This window comes from Ahaetulla prasina, chromosome 7 (assembly GCF_028640845.1).
Source record: "Ahaetulla prasina isolate Xishuangbanna chromosome 7, ASM2864084v1, whole genome shotgun sequence".
In the NCBI taxonomy this organism is placed as follows: Eukaryota; Metazoa; Chordata; class Lepidosauria; order Squamata; family Colubridae; genus Ahaetulla; species Ahaetulla prasina.
In genome coordinates this window covers 96676011-96690583 of record NC_080545.1, presented here as the reverse complement: position 1 = coordinate 96690583, position 14573 = coordinate 96676011, and the positions used below count along the sequence as shown (strand labels likewise).

Sequence of the window (14573 nt, the reverse complement as noted above, 5' to 3'; positions counted from 1 at the left end):
ACAGTTAGAAAATTTTACTGCTAACAGAGATACAAAAGTGGGCGGTAGGTATAAAAGGTTGATTGCCCCTGATCTAGACAGAATAAGGTCATATAATGTAAAATAATGTAATAGCTGAGGTATAGATCACGGATCTATACAATTGCCCTATTTTTCTTCAGCTTCAGGAAGCCTTTGGTTGGGACCCCTACATCCGCATTTTTGCGAAATACCAAACCATGAGCAACATCCCAGATGAGAAAAAGGACAAGATGAACCTGTGGGCAGAAACCTTCTCTCAGGAAGTCAACAGAAACCTGGCTCCTTTCTTCAAAACCTGGGGGTGGCCCATTGAGGACAGTGTCTCTGAGAAGCTGGCCTTATCCTACCCCGCCTGGGCTGAGGATCCCATGATAGAGTACCGGCACTCTTGAAGGACCAGAAGCCAAGATCATCCTCATCAGAGAACACTGGAATTGAGCAGATGTTTTACTTAAAACTGAGTCTGATAGTATCAATGATTTTTTCTATTTAGCTGTTGCGCATAGAGGATTTCAGCTCCACTATTTGGTTGCTACCTTTTTAAAAAAAATCTCTTTCTTAGGGGAATCCTTATTCTTGCAATCTTTAGAACTTAAAATTTTAAATCCACGTGGAAAACACACACACACACACACACACACACTCCTACCTTATTTTAATCACTGATCCAATATAGGGAAATGGGTAAACTATTTGCTAGCAATATGAGGCTGAAAGGAAAGAGAACCTCATATTTTCATTATAACCTCTAATATTCTGTTAAGTTTAGTTTCCAAATTGGCATTTCCTGTATTTTTCACAAAGAACTCTCTCTAATGATGCCACACATTTGAAATGATGATTATTAAGCTCTTTGCGGGTCTAAATAAAAATTGTGTATATTAAAAATATAACTGTTTGATCTTTCTCAATGGCTTGTGCCCTCCGATTTACTTGATCCTTTCTGAATTGAGTGGATTCTGGGTTCTATCATGTTTGTTGTTGTTAGTTGTGAAGTTGTGTCTGACCTATCACAACCCCATGGACAGTGTTCCTCCAGGCCTTCCTGTCCTCTACCATCCTCTGGAGTCCATTTAAGCTCACGCCGACTGCTTCAGTGACTCCATCCAGCCACCTCGTTCTCTGTCGTCCCCTTCTTCTTTTGCCCTCAATTGTTCCCAGCATTAGGCTCTTCTCCAATGAGTCCTTCCTTCTCATTAGGTGGCCAAAGTATTTGAGCTTCATCTTCAGGATCTGGCCTTCTAAGGAGCAGTCATGGTTGATCTCCTCTAGGACTGACCTGCTGGATCGCCTTGCAGTCCAAGGAACTCGCAGGAGTCTTCTCCAGCACCAGAGTTCAAAGGCCTCCATTCTTTGGCGCTCAGCCTTCCTTATGGTCCAACTTTCACAGCCATCCATTGCAACTGGGAACACCAGAGCCTTGACTATACACACTTTTTTGGGCAGGGTGATGTCTCTGCTTTTTAGCATGCTGTCTAGATTTGCCATAGCTTTCCTCCCCAGGAGCAAGCATCTTTTAATTTCTTGGCTGCAGTCCCCATCTGCGATGATCTTGGAGCCCAGGAAAATAAAATCTGTCACTACTTCCATTTCTTCCCCATCTATTTGCCAGGAATTGAGAGGGCTGGATGGCATGATCTGTCATGTTACTGCCACTGTTTTGACTAGGTAAGAAATAAATTTTTGAATGCTTTCTTCTTTGTGATTTTAGAAAACTTGGAAACCCTATTTTCAACTTCATATAAAAAGATTATATAGTATATAAACATATATATGAGTAAATATTGGGAGGTATAAGTATCTATCTATATATAAGAAGAAGAAAAGAAAAACAATAGGACAGGAACGGTAGGCACATTTGTGCGCTTATGCACGCCCCTTATGGTCCTCTTAGGAATGGGGTGAGGTCAATAGTAGAAAGTTTTTGGTTAAAGCTTTGGGGATTATGGGAAGAGACCATAGAGTCAAGTAGTGTATTCCAAGCATTAACAACTCTGTTACTGAAGTCATATTTTCTGCAATCAAGATTGGAGCGGTTAACATTAAGTTTAAATCTGTTGGCTGCTCTTGTATTATTGCAGTTAAAGCTGAAGTAGTCTTTAACAGGAAGGACATTACAATAGATGATTCTATGAGTTAAACTTAGGTCTTGTCGAAGGCGACGTAGAATTCTGCGTAGCTTCTTTTCCAAAAACTCTACACTACTAACCAGAGCATTCAAAACATTTGCCATGCCCATTCTTGAATACAGCTCATCTGCCTGGAACCCATACCACATCTCTGACATTAATACGATTGAACGAGTCCAAAAATATTTTACAAGAAGAGTTCTTCGCTCCTCTGTAAACAACAAAATACCTTATTCCACCAGACTTGAAATCCTGGGATTAGAGAATTTAGAACTCCGCCGACTCCGACAAGACCTATGTTTAACACACAGAATCATCTATTGCAATGTCCTTCCTGTTAAAGACTTCTTCAGCTTCAATAGCAATAATACAAGAGCAAACAATAGATTCAAACTTAATGTCAACCACTTCAATCTTGATTGCAGAAAATATGATTTTTGTAACAGAGTTGTTAACGCTTGGAACTCACTACCTGACTCTATAGTCTCTACTCAAAACCCCAAAATCTTCAACCAAAAACTGTCTACTATTGACCTCACCCCATTCCTAAGAGGACTATAAGGGGCGTGCATAAGTGCACAAAAGTGCCTACCGTTCCTGTCCTATTGTTTCCTTTCAATATATGTTCCTGTATATAATGTTGTGACAAAATAAAATAAATAAATAAAAAAGGTAACAGCGTTCCGTGCGCCTTTGGCGTTGAGTCATGCCGGCCACATGACCATGGAGACGTCTTCGGACAGCGCTGGCTCTTCGGCTTTGAAATGGAGATGAGCACCGCCCCCTAGAGTCGGGAACGACTAGCACATATGTGCGAGGGGAACCTTTACCTTTAACTCTCTTCTGGAAAACCTTTGCAATCCTTCAGTTAGGGCAAACACTTTTTAAAATTAAAATTAAATACAGGAGCAGAGTGTCATGTTCTTTCACAGCAACACGACGGCCAGGGTAGATGCCATATGGGCACAACCTAATAATGTTTGGGAGGTGCCAACTGTCATTTGAGGTGTCCTGGTGGCTGAGTGTGTCGGCCATCTCCCTATGAATAAGGAAACTGTAATGTATTTAAACTTTAGGAGGGAAGTTTGGGCGGGAACAAAGCACCTTGCTGATTGGTTGAAGCCTCAGCCAAAAGAATATTTAAAGAGGGGTTTCTGCCTGTTGTTTTTGCTGGGATCACTATAAACTAAAGAGCTGTTGTCACTCACTTGTCTCCTGCCTCTTTATTGCCTGAACTTAACATTGGCGACGAAGGTGGGATATTGAGGCAGTGAGATTGGGAAAAGAGCTGAAGGAAAAAGAATTCCTGAACCCAGCCAGTTTTCGAGGGCGGATATTAGCGATGTCGAGCTACACACCGCCAGCGCCATTTGACCCAGCCAAGGAGAAATGGGGGTCGTACATGGCTCGGTTTGAGTGTTTCCTCGAAGCAAACGAGCTGCAAGGAGTCTCGGATAATCGGAAGCGAGCATACTTCCTAAGCCACTGCGGACCCGAGGTTTTCGATACTGCAGAGTCACTGTCGGAACCAACGGCGGTACAATCGGTACCGTGGCAAACACTGCAAACAACCCTACGAGCACACTATGCGCCGGTACCATCAAAGTTCGTCCAACGGTTCGAGTTGAGGCAACGGGTACAGCGAGAGGGCGAATCGATAAGCGTGTATATGGCCGCGTTAAGGAAAGCCGCAAACCACTGTGAGTACTGAGATTTAGAGGACTCCTTATTCGAACAACTCATTTGTGGGGTCAGGGACATTCGACTACAGAGGTGGTTGCTGTCCAAAAGCAACCTAACTCTGGCCATAGCCTTGGACGAGGCCAGGGCTCACGAAATGTCCACCAAAGCGGCGGAGATCTTGCAAAAGCCAAACGCACAGGGTGCCAGGGCTAAAACAACACCGGTCCACAGCGAGGAAGTCCAGGCTGAATCGGAAGGTGAGGAAGGGGAAGAAGTTTTCCACACCGGAAGGCCGGAGAGAGGAGACCGGGACGAATGCGTGAGTTGCGGGGGCCAACACCATCGACAAAACTGCTGTTTCAAAGACACTGTCGGCGGTGCGAAAAGAAAGGACATATAGCTCAGGCCTGTCGGGCCTCCCAACCTTCCCGCCAAAAATTCAAACCGACCAATCAGGGCACCAGAGCAGCGAGGCGGCCCGGGATTGGTCCTTTCAAAAAGGGTGCGAAGCTGAATCAAACCACGGTGAGAGTGGGCCACGCATCGACACGACTAGAAAAAAAGATTTTTACCAAAACAGTCATTGAAGGAGTGCCGTGCAAAATGGAAGTGGATACCGGCTCATCAATCACAATTATGTCTTGGGACACCCTTGCGAGAGACCTGCCAGACATCGCAAAACGCAAATTACAAACCCAGAAACTAAGAGTGCAAGACTATCAAGGAAATCGAATCCCTGTTCGAGGGGTCACGTCAGTCAGAGTTAAGTACGGACAATTCAAGAAGACCCTGCCTATCACCGTAGTAGACGGAGCTCTACCGAGTCTGCTAGGGCTGGACTGGTTCCGGGCTTTGGGCATGGGAGTAACCGGGGTCTACAGAAACGAAGTCAACCTAAAAGATGAACTACTGAAGGAGTTCGAGGACGTCTTCGAAGACTGCCTGGGCAAGTAGGTGGGGACCCCTATTTCGTTCAACTTAGACCCCCAAATTGCCCCTATTAGATTAAAGGCCAGGAGAGTCCCATTCGCCCTAAAGCCCAAGATCGACAGGGAGTTAGACAAATTAGTAAGCCAGGGTATACTAGTCCCAATTGACCATGCCAAATGGGAGACACCCATAGTGACGCCAGTCAAACCGGACGGGTCAGTCAGAATTTGCGCTGATTACAAGGCAACGCTTAACAAAGCATTGCAGAAGAGCGCATACCCCGTCCCAGTAGTGCAACATTTGTTGCACTCGTTAGGACAAGGGCAAGTTTTCGCCAAACTCGATTTGGCTCAAGCCTACCAACAACTACCCGTAGATAACAGCACAGCCGAGGCGCAGACAATCGTCACACATCGTGGCGCTTTCAAATGCACTCGACTCCAGTTCGGAGTCAGTGTGGCTCCAGGGTTATTCCAAAACCTCATGGAACGGCTGTTACAAGGTCTACCTGGGGTGGTCCCCTATTTCGACGATGTATTGGTATCAGCAGAAAACTTGGACGAGTTAGGGGTAAGACTGAGGAAAGTATTGGGCATTTTCAGGTCTGCTGGGCTTAAGGTTAAGCTCAACAAATGCCAAATTGGGGTAGAATCCGTAGAGTTCCTAGGATACCGAATAGATAGGGAAGGGATCCACCCCACTGAGAGCAAGGTACGAGCCATTAGAAAGGTTCCAGCTCCCAAAAATAAAACAGAATTACAGGCGTTCTTAGGGCTTGTTAATTTTTATGCAGTATTCTTAAGGAATAAGGCAACAGTAGCCGAGCCGCTACATAAATTACTAGCTAAAAAAGCTACTTGGGCCTGGGGCAGGGTTGAGGCTAGGGCATTTGAGGGGGTAAAAAACCTCTTGTCCAGCGATAGCCTCCTCATCCAGTACAATGGCACGTTGCCCCTAGTACTTGTGTGCGATGCATCGCCATACGGGGTGGGGGCTGTGCTCAGCCATAGGTTACCGAACGGAAAGAAGCCCCTATAGCATATTACTCCCGAACAATGTCTTCAGCTGAAAGGAACTACAGCCAACTAGACAGAGAGGCATTGGCTATAGTCTCCGGGGTTAAGAAATTCCACGAATACCTATTTGGGCGAGAATTCGAAATAGTCACGGACCATAGGCCCCTGTTGGGACTCCTAGCGGGCGACCGCCCAACACCCATCGCACAATCACCCAGGCTGACCCGATGGACGATTTTCCTAGCAGCCTACTCTTACAAATTGCTCCACCGCCCAGGAAAAGACTTAGGGCATGCGGACACTCTTAGCAGATGCCCTTTACCAGAGACTATCGAAGACCCGACCCTGGGGACACCTGTCCTGCTAATTGACTCTTGGGACTCTGGCCCAGTCACATCTAAGGAAGTGGCTAGGGCATCTTACAGGGACATTATCATACGGACTGTGATAGGATGGGTACAGAGGGGATGGCCCGCTGCACCGGGCGAGCGTTTCAAAGACTTTGCGAAAAAACGATCAGAACTGTCAGTTCAAGGGGGGTGTCTGCTATGGGGGGATAGAGTGGTTATTCCAGAAAAGTTACGTGGAAAAGTGTTGGAATTGTTACATGTGGGCCACCCGGGAATTGTGAGGATGAAGAGTTTAGCGAGGAGCTATGTGTGGTGGCCCCTAATGGATAACGACATTAGCGACAGGGTAGGGAAATGCCAACCCTGCCAAGAGTCAAGGCCACTACCCCCTACGGCCCCAATCAGAGAAACCCCAGGGCCCATGGTCCAGGATTCACATAGATTTTGCCGGGCCGTTCCATGGGCAGACCTTTTTAATTGTAGTAGATGCCTACTCAAAATGGTTAGAAATCATACTTATGAAAACTACAACGGCCGAAGCAGTTATCACAGTCCTGAGGCATCTATTCGTAACACACGGCCTACCAGACACCCTAGTCTCCGACAACGGCCCGCAATTCACAGCAACCCAGTTTGAGGGGTACTTAGCGGAGGAGGGCATCTGACATGCCCTCTCGGCGCCTTTCCACCCGGCAACGAACGGACTTGCAGAACGTTTCGTTCGGAGCGCAAAGGAAGCGTTGTCTAGAATAAGTCCAGGCGATTGGCAAACAAAAATTGATACCTTCTTGGCAGTCCAACATAGGACCCCCTGTGTGACAACGGGCCGTAGCCCAGCAGAGCTATTGATGGGTAGAAAACTCGGGTGCCCGTTAGACCGATTAAACCCAACATACACCCCCGATGGGTACAAGGGTAGCAAAGAAAAAACCAGGGAAATGTCCATAGGTGACCCAGTATGGGCACACAACTATAGCGAAGGCCCAACATGGTTAAAAGGTACAATCCTAAGCATAACCGGGCCAAAATCATATATAGTGGACATGGAGGACGGCTGGGTATGGAGACGCCACATAGACCAATTAAGAAAAAGAGTACACGGAAATCCAGAAACCAAACAGCCAGGCCCTGACTACCAAATGTTTGAATCTACAGCTGACTCAAACCCGAGGCGAGCGGAGGACTTATCTGACTCCGAAGAAGTCCAGCGACGCCAACCGGCTCCTCCTGAAGACAGCAGGGATGACTCTGCCAATAATCCGGGGCCGGACGGCCCAGAGGAGGAGCTGGGAGGAACAAACAGTCCCTCCGACCAGCTCGACTCACTCCCAGAGAATGAATTGCGCAGGTCAGAAAGAGTTAGGAGACGCCCTGTCTACCTGCGTGACTACGTGGAAAAATAACTTGCAAATTTTATGTAAAGACCGGTACAAAGCGTTCTGGGAGGGAAGGAGTGTAATGTATTTAAACTTTAGGAGGGAAGTTTGGGCGGGAACAAAGCACGTTGCTGATTGGTTGAAGCCTCAGCCAAAAGAGTATTTAAAGAGGGGTTTCTGCCTGTGGATTTTTGCTGGGATCACTATAAACTAAAGAGCTGTTGTCACTCAATTGTCTCCTGCCTCTTTATTGCCCGAACTTAACAGAAACCATAAGTTTCCCCTGCAATTCAAAGCAATGAGCTGCAAATGGAGAGGAAGGCATTGGAAAAAATAAAAGCTTTCTTACTTCACACCCCGCCCCCTCCCCCTTTCATGTTATAGGCAGTGGTGGGATTCAGCCAGTTCGCACCACTTCGGGAGAACCGGTGTTAACTTTCTGAGCAGTTTGGCAAACTGGTTGATGGAAGACATTATTAGGACAGAGAACCGGTTGTTAAATTACTTGAATCCCACCACTGGTTATAGGGCTGAAATTGGCAGCTGACGTTTGGGAGTCTTACTCAGTAATTGAGTCAGACTTCCCTGGAAGAAACAAAGAGACGGAAACATGAAATTTTCAGGTATGAGGAAGGAAAGCATTTTAAGCAGAGGAGGCTATTCTGTCTTGTCCAGACAGCCACAATCTGGATTCTTACATCACAATCTTACAATCCGCAGAAGTCTGGATTCGGGGAGAGGTAACGAGATGTTCAAGGAATAGAAAGTCCTGCAGAAAAAGCCTAACGGAACTGGTGCACACAGTTTTGAAGAAAATATGTGTTAAGGGACAATATCATTATAGTCTTTATTCACGCGTGTTTAATCAAGTCTCTATCCCAGTCATACTCCTGATTTGAGATCAGGGGTGGGCTGCTGGGGGTTCGCAGGGGTTCAGGAGAACCTCTAGCTAAGATTCTGTGCAGTCCAGAGAACCCCAAATCCCACTTTTGTCCACCCCTCCCCTCCGAGGAGTCCCCACAGGGCCTGTTTTGGATGCAGGTAAGTGCAGGACGCATGCAGAGGCTCAGAGAGGGTGAAAAACAGGTCTACCGGAAGTTCGGGAAGACCAGAAACAGGGCCATTTATGGACTCCAGAGCCTGGGGAGGCCGTTTTTTGCTCTCCCGGAGGCTCAAAGAAAGCCTCCGGAGCCTGGGGAGGGCAAAAATGCCCTGGTGCAGGAGGCCGATTGGGCCACGCCCACCCGGCAACCAGGCAGAGAACCCCTTGCTAAAATTTTTGAAGCCCACCCCTGCTTGAGATCTGGTACTTTACCACATTTTTGGTATATTGTCCATTGCAGCGCAAGCCTTTTGGGTCTATGTGCCATGTCACAAGACACAGAGAAAAACCGAATTTGTCTTGCAAAGGCTCACACACTGCTTTCCTCATTTGCCATGTCTTCCCCTGGGTGATACACACAAACACAGCATGAGAGGGGAGCATAATCCCCACGTACAGAGGCAACACATATGCACCTACTCTGATCAGACCTTCACAGACAAAATGTACACATACACACACACACACTGATTAGCCCTTCAAGAGGAAGAACAGAAACACAAACACAAAAAAGCATATGCAACGTATAAGGGGAATATACAGATGTTTCCTGTGACCACTGCTGTTAAAGGGTTAGAGAGAATTCCAGAAACCCATCATCATAATCTTTTAACGACCCCATAATCCCTTGCAGCATGGAATCTGGGCAACTGAATGGAGGTAGCACAGCGTTTTAATGGCCGGATGCCCTTCTTGTCGCCAATGCGGAGTTTTGTTCAGCAGATATATTCTCAGTGTACCCAGAGAGAGAAATATCTGCCTCTACATAGGATCGAACTCACAGCCTCCTGATTAGGAGGTGAGATCTTCACCTCTAGGCAGGGGTGAAATCTACTTACCTTCCTTACTGGCTCGGAAGTGCATGTGTCACAATAGGCCATGTTCTCACGATCGCCAGATTATTATTTATAAGTGTCTCCTACAAGGAACTTAATTTTCCTCTGACTGCTCTCTGACTCAGATGATCTAGTCTTCTTCACAGACAATAAATCTTATTAACCAGACGTGGATCCAGTTTGCACAAGGATATGAGCAAACATTAAATATTTCACATGTTGATTTTCAGCCAATGTCCTTTGCCCTGAGCTGCCAAAGTAGGGGCATATTCCACTGGTAGGGCTACTGCAGAATAGGCCTATCCGGTACCTGTAGCTGGTTTAGCTTAGTTAGAAGAATGTCTGGAATGATGGTATTGAATGCTGAACTAAAGTCTACAAAAAGGACCCTTGCATAGGTCTTTGGAGACTCAAGATGTTGTAGGATGTAGTGCAGAGCCATATTAACAGCATCATCTGTTGATCTATTTGCTCGGTATGCAAATTGCAAGGGGTCTAAGAGCGGATTCGTGATGGTTTTCAGGTAGGAAAGCACTAGCCTTTCAAAGGTTTTCATGACGACAGATGTTAAAGCAACTGGTCTGTAGTCATTCAGTTCCTTGATGGTGGGCTTCTTCGGCACTAGGATGATGGTAGAGCATTTGAAGCAAGAAGGAACATAGCACATCTTTAGTGATTTATTGAAAATATGGGTGAAGATGGGGGCCAATTGGTCAGCACAGACTTTTAAGCAAGAAGGAGTTATCTTGTCTGGGCCTGGAGCTTTTCCTGGCTTTTGTCTGTGAAATAGGTCCTGCACTTCCTTTTCTGTGATCACTAGGGGTTGTGAACCCAATGAAATGGGGTCAGTTGTAGGAGGCTTGGCTGTTGTTGGTGTGTCTGAGATGGGGGTTGTGGAGATAGGTGGCTTTAGTTTCCTTTCAAACCTGCAGTAAAACTCATTCAGGTCATCTGCCAGTTGTTGATTACCTTCAGCCTGGGAAGGAGGTTTGCCATAGCCGGTGATATTTTTAAGAGTTTTCCACATGTTTGCTGGTTCATTTGCTGAAAACTGATTCTTTAGCTTTTCAGAGTAGCTTCTTTTGCTGCTCTTATCTCCTTGTTAGTGCATTTCTGGCCTTATTGTACAGCATTTTATCACCTTTTCTGTAGGCTTCCTCTTTGGAATGTCGTAGCTGCTTAAGTTTAGGTGTAAACCAAGGTTTGTTGTTACTGTGTATTCGCAAGTTCCTTGTAGGTACACATAGGTCTTCACAGAAGCTGACATATGATGTTACAGTATCTGTGAGTTCATCCAGGTCTGCAGAGGTATCTTTAAAAATATTCCAATCAGTGCAGTCAAAACATGCCTGTAGCTTTAATTCTGATTCCTCCGTCCAGGTTTTCACTGATTTAATTATTGGTTTTATGGCTTTAAGTCTTTGCCTGTAAGCAGGTACAAGGTGAATCATGCAATGATCAGAGTGTCCTACAGCTGCACGTGGCAAAGACCGATAGGCATCTTTTAGTGTTGTGTAGCAATGGTCTAGAGTATTCTTGCCTCTGGTGGGACAATTGACATGCTGAAAGTATTTTGGTAGTTCTTTCCTTAAGTTTGCCTTGTTTAGATCTCCCAAAACAATGGCCAGTGAATCAGGGTGTTTGGCTTCAGCCTCCATGATTTGGTCAGCTAGAGTTCGTAATGCCTTGTTTACACAGGCTTGTGGTGGGACATAAACAGCAATTAGAAGAAATGAGGAAAATTCACGAGGCGAATAGTAAGGTTTGCAGTTGATAATTAGAGTCTCTAAATTGTTGTCACAGAATTTGTAAATTATGTTAAAATCTTGACACCAGGTTGAATTAATATATAGGCATAAGCCTCCTCCTTTCTTTTTACCAGATGTTTCTGGAATCCTGTCTGATCGTTCAATTTGAAATCCTGGAATGTTCAGGCTGCTATTTTCAATTGATTCATTTAACCAGGTTTCAGAGAAGCATAGGACTGCTGAATTGCGAAAATCAGAATAGTATTTGTTTAAGAGGAGTATTTCATCCATCTTATTTGCAAATGAGCGTATATTTGTTAGGAAAATTGAAGGCAGAGGAGTTTTAATGCGAGTTCTTAGCTTGATTAAGATCCCAGATCGTTTACCTCGTTTCCTTCGTTCCCGTCGTTTGGTTTTTTTAGTAATCCATGGCTCCGTGGGAATTGCCTCCTCCTGTTAGAATCTCCTCCGTGTTTGTAAAGACAGGCGGGGGTGAGATTAAAGAAAGCTGCTCCTTAAAGAAATGTTCCTTAATTTTTAGCAGATGGTCTCATGAGTAGGAAATCCATAGTGAGTCACAGAGAACAATTAGAAATAAAGAAACAATTAGAAAGCATTTCACCGAGGCAGCCTTCGTCGGCGCCATCTTAGGCCATGTTCTCACGATCGCCAGATTATTATTTATAAGTGTCTCCTACAAGGAACTTAATTTTCCTCTGACTGCTCTCTGACTCAGATGATCTAGTCTTCTTCACAGACAATAAATCTTATTAACCAGACGTGGATCCAGTTTGCACAAGGATATGAGCAAACATTACATATTTCACATGTTGATTTTCAGTCAATGTCCTTTGCCCTGAGCTGCCAAAGTGGGGGCATATTCCACTGGTAGGGGCTACTGCAGAATAGGCCTATCATCTAATTCTGGCCGGTGGATTCTCTTTGGTTAATGGGACCAGTAGCATGGCCAGCCTTCTAAATCAAATAGGACAGGTAGAGACTCTCAGAAAGCGGCAGTTCCTGAACTAACCTGTTCCCAAGGCATTTAGGGCTGTAAAGGTGACAACAGCACCTTGAATTTCACTTGAAAACATGCCAGTAATCAATACAGCCCACCCAGCGGGGTGAAATGCTCCCGGTTCGGACCGGATCGCCCGATCCAGTAGCGATGGCGGCGGGTGGTTTGGAGAACTGAAAGCAAAAATCCCTGCTCCCCCCCCATGCCCAGCTGAGCCACGCGATCATCAGAGGATTTTTTTTTTTTACTTTTAAAAACATTTTTTCTTTGGCCGAAAAAATGCTTTTGAAAGTAAAAAAAAAAAGCCTCTGATGATCACGCTGCTCAGCTGGGATCATCAGAGCCTTTTAAAAGCATTTTTTCTACAACCTCTTCAGCTGAAGAGGTTGTAAAAAATGCTTTTGAAAGTAAAAAAAAAAGCCTCTGATGATCACGCTGCTCAGCTGGGATCATCAGAGCCTTTTAAAAGCATTTTTTCTACAACCTCTTCAGCTGAAGAGGTTGTAAAAAATGCTTTTAAAAGTAAAAAAAAAAGTTGGTCCAGAAAGGGACACAACTGACACATAATATGAAGCTGCGCCAAGGCCTTTCTAACCATGGCTGCTATCTCTCTTTGAGTGGGAGCCATGAGTCTAGGAGGATCTCCAGATTGTGCACTGAATCTGTCCGGGGTAATGTGACCCCATCCAGAAGTAAAGATAGAAGAATCTTATCTCCCGAGGGTCCAAATAACTACAGATACTTGGCCTTGCTGAGATTGAGTCAGAATCCATTTTTTTTATTTTGTCATAACAGTATATATAGGCATTAACATGAAATGAAATAGCTATATAATATATAAGCATATATATGAGCATAAGTATGTAATAACTATATTAATTGGATATAATGAAAAGAAACAATAGGACAGGAACGGTAGGCACTTTTGTGCTCTTATGCACGCCTCTTACAGTCCTCTTAGGAATGGGGTAAGGTCAATAGTAGATAGTTTTTGGTTAAAGATCTTGGGATTTTGAGAAGAGACCACAGAGTCAGGTAGTGTGTTCCAAAGTGTTAATGACTCTTTTAGAGAAATCATATTTTCTGCAATCAAGTTTGAAGCGGTTAACATTAAGTTTAAATCTATTGTTTGCTCTTGTATTGTTGCGATTGAAGCTGAAGTAGTTTTCAACAGGAAGGACATTGCAATAGATCATTTTTCTAAACCTAGGATTTCAAGTCTGGTGGCATAAGGTATTTTGTTGTTCACTCCATCCAGTCCCCAACAGCTTCCAGACACTGGGATAGGACATTCATACCATCACTCAAGGGCCCCCAGGGTAGAGATATAAAGCTGGGTGTCATCAGCTTACTGAAGATATCCCATCCAAAACAACAGATCACCTCACCCAGCCGCCTCATATAAATGTTAAATAGGGAGAGGGAATCAAACCCTGAGGTAACCTACAATGTAGGGGCTGTGAACTGGATCTCACTCCCTCAATTAACACTAAGTGGACTCACTGTGGAGAAAGGAGGAAAGCCAGGACAATAAAGTATTGTCTGTTTTCAGTCCCAGAAGCTGGCTTAGAAAAATACCACGATCAACAGAGCAAAATCAAAATAATAATAAAAATTTGCTAAGGATTTCCCCCGTTGGATTTCAAAACACTTCTGTGGAAATCTGAACTCTGGGCTCCTCCTTTGCACTTTGAAACATTCTTCTAGAGTTGCTCCAATTGATAAAATGAGCATGTCATCCACTCACAGTTTCCTTTCCAAAGGTCTATAAATAATGTTCCCAGAAATGCTTAGCCTCACTTTACAGGGAGGCACTTGAAGGATTCCCATCTAAGGTGCAAGAGCTTCTGAAAAGGTAAGCTAAATCATTCCCGTTTAAATCAAAATGCACAGCACTGTATTCTTTTCTAACAAACTGCCTCATCATAATCTTTTTCCAGATTTTTTCTTGGTATCAGTCAATGAGTCTTACTGTTTTGTAGTTAACTGGGCTTTCGCCCTTCTGCGTTTTGGAAGATAGAAACATTTGCCTTTTGCAGACATTGATCGTCTCTGACTTCCCTTCCTATTACAAGGGACTCTAAGCAGTGATGGGATTCAAGTAATTTAACAACCGGTTTTCTGCCCTGATGATTTCTTTCAACAACCCGTTGGTCAAACTGCTCAGAAAGTTAACAACCGGTTCTCCCGAAGTGGTGCAAACTGGCTGAATCCCACCACTGGCTCTAAGGTAACATCCATCTGAATGAGAGAAAAAAATCTGTTAGAAACTGAGCACAGCCAGTAGTTTAGAAAACGATATAGCTGTACAGTAATGTTCAGCAAGTGCAAGAAAAATCACAGCCCATCACTTGACACCACATA

At 44.7% G+C, this 14573-nt stretch overlaps 2 protein-coding genes across 2 annotated transcripts in view; both read left to right on the top strand.

Annotated features, from left to right (window-relative positions):
• The window catches only part of LOC131202597 (TRPM8 channel-associated factor homolog), a 54951-nt gene extending 53341 nt beyond the window's left edge, over window positions 1-1610 (top strand). The window contains exon 14 of the mRNA XM_058191700.1: window positions 162-1610. Coding sequence (XP_058047683.1) covers window positions 162-413 — 252 coding nt within the window. The 3' untranslated portion in view covers window positions 414-1610. The remainder of the gene's footprint in view (window positions 1-161) is intronic.
• Window positions 1-14573, top strand: part of LOC131201792 (TRPM8 channel-associated factor homolog) — a 28549-nt gene that overhangs the window by 1308 nt on the left and 12668 nt on the right. The window lies entirely within an intron of this gene.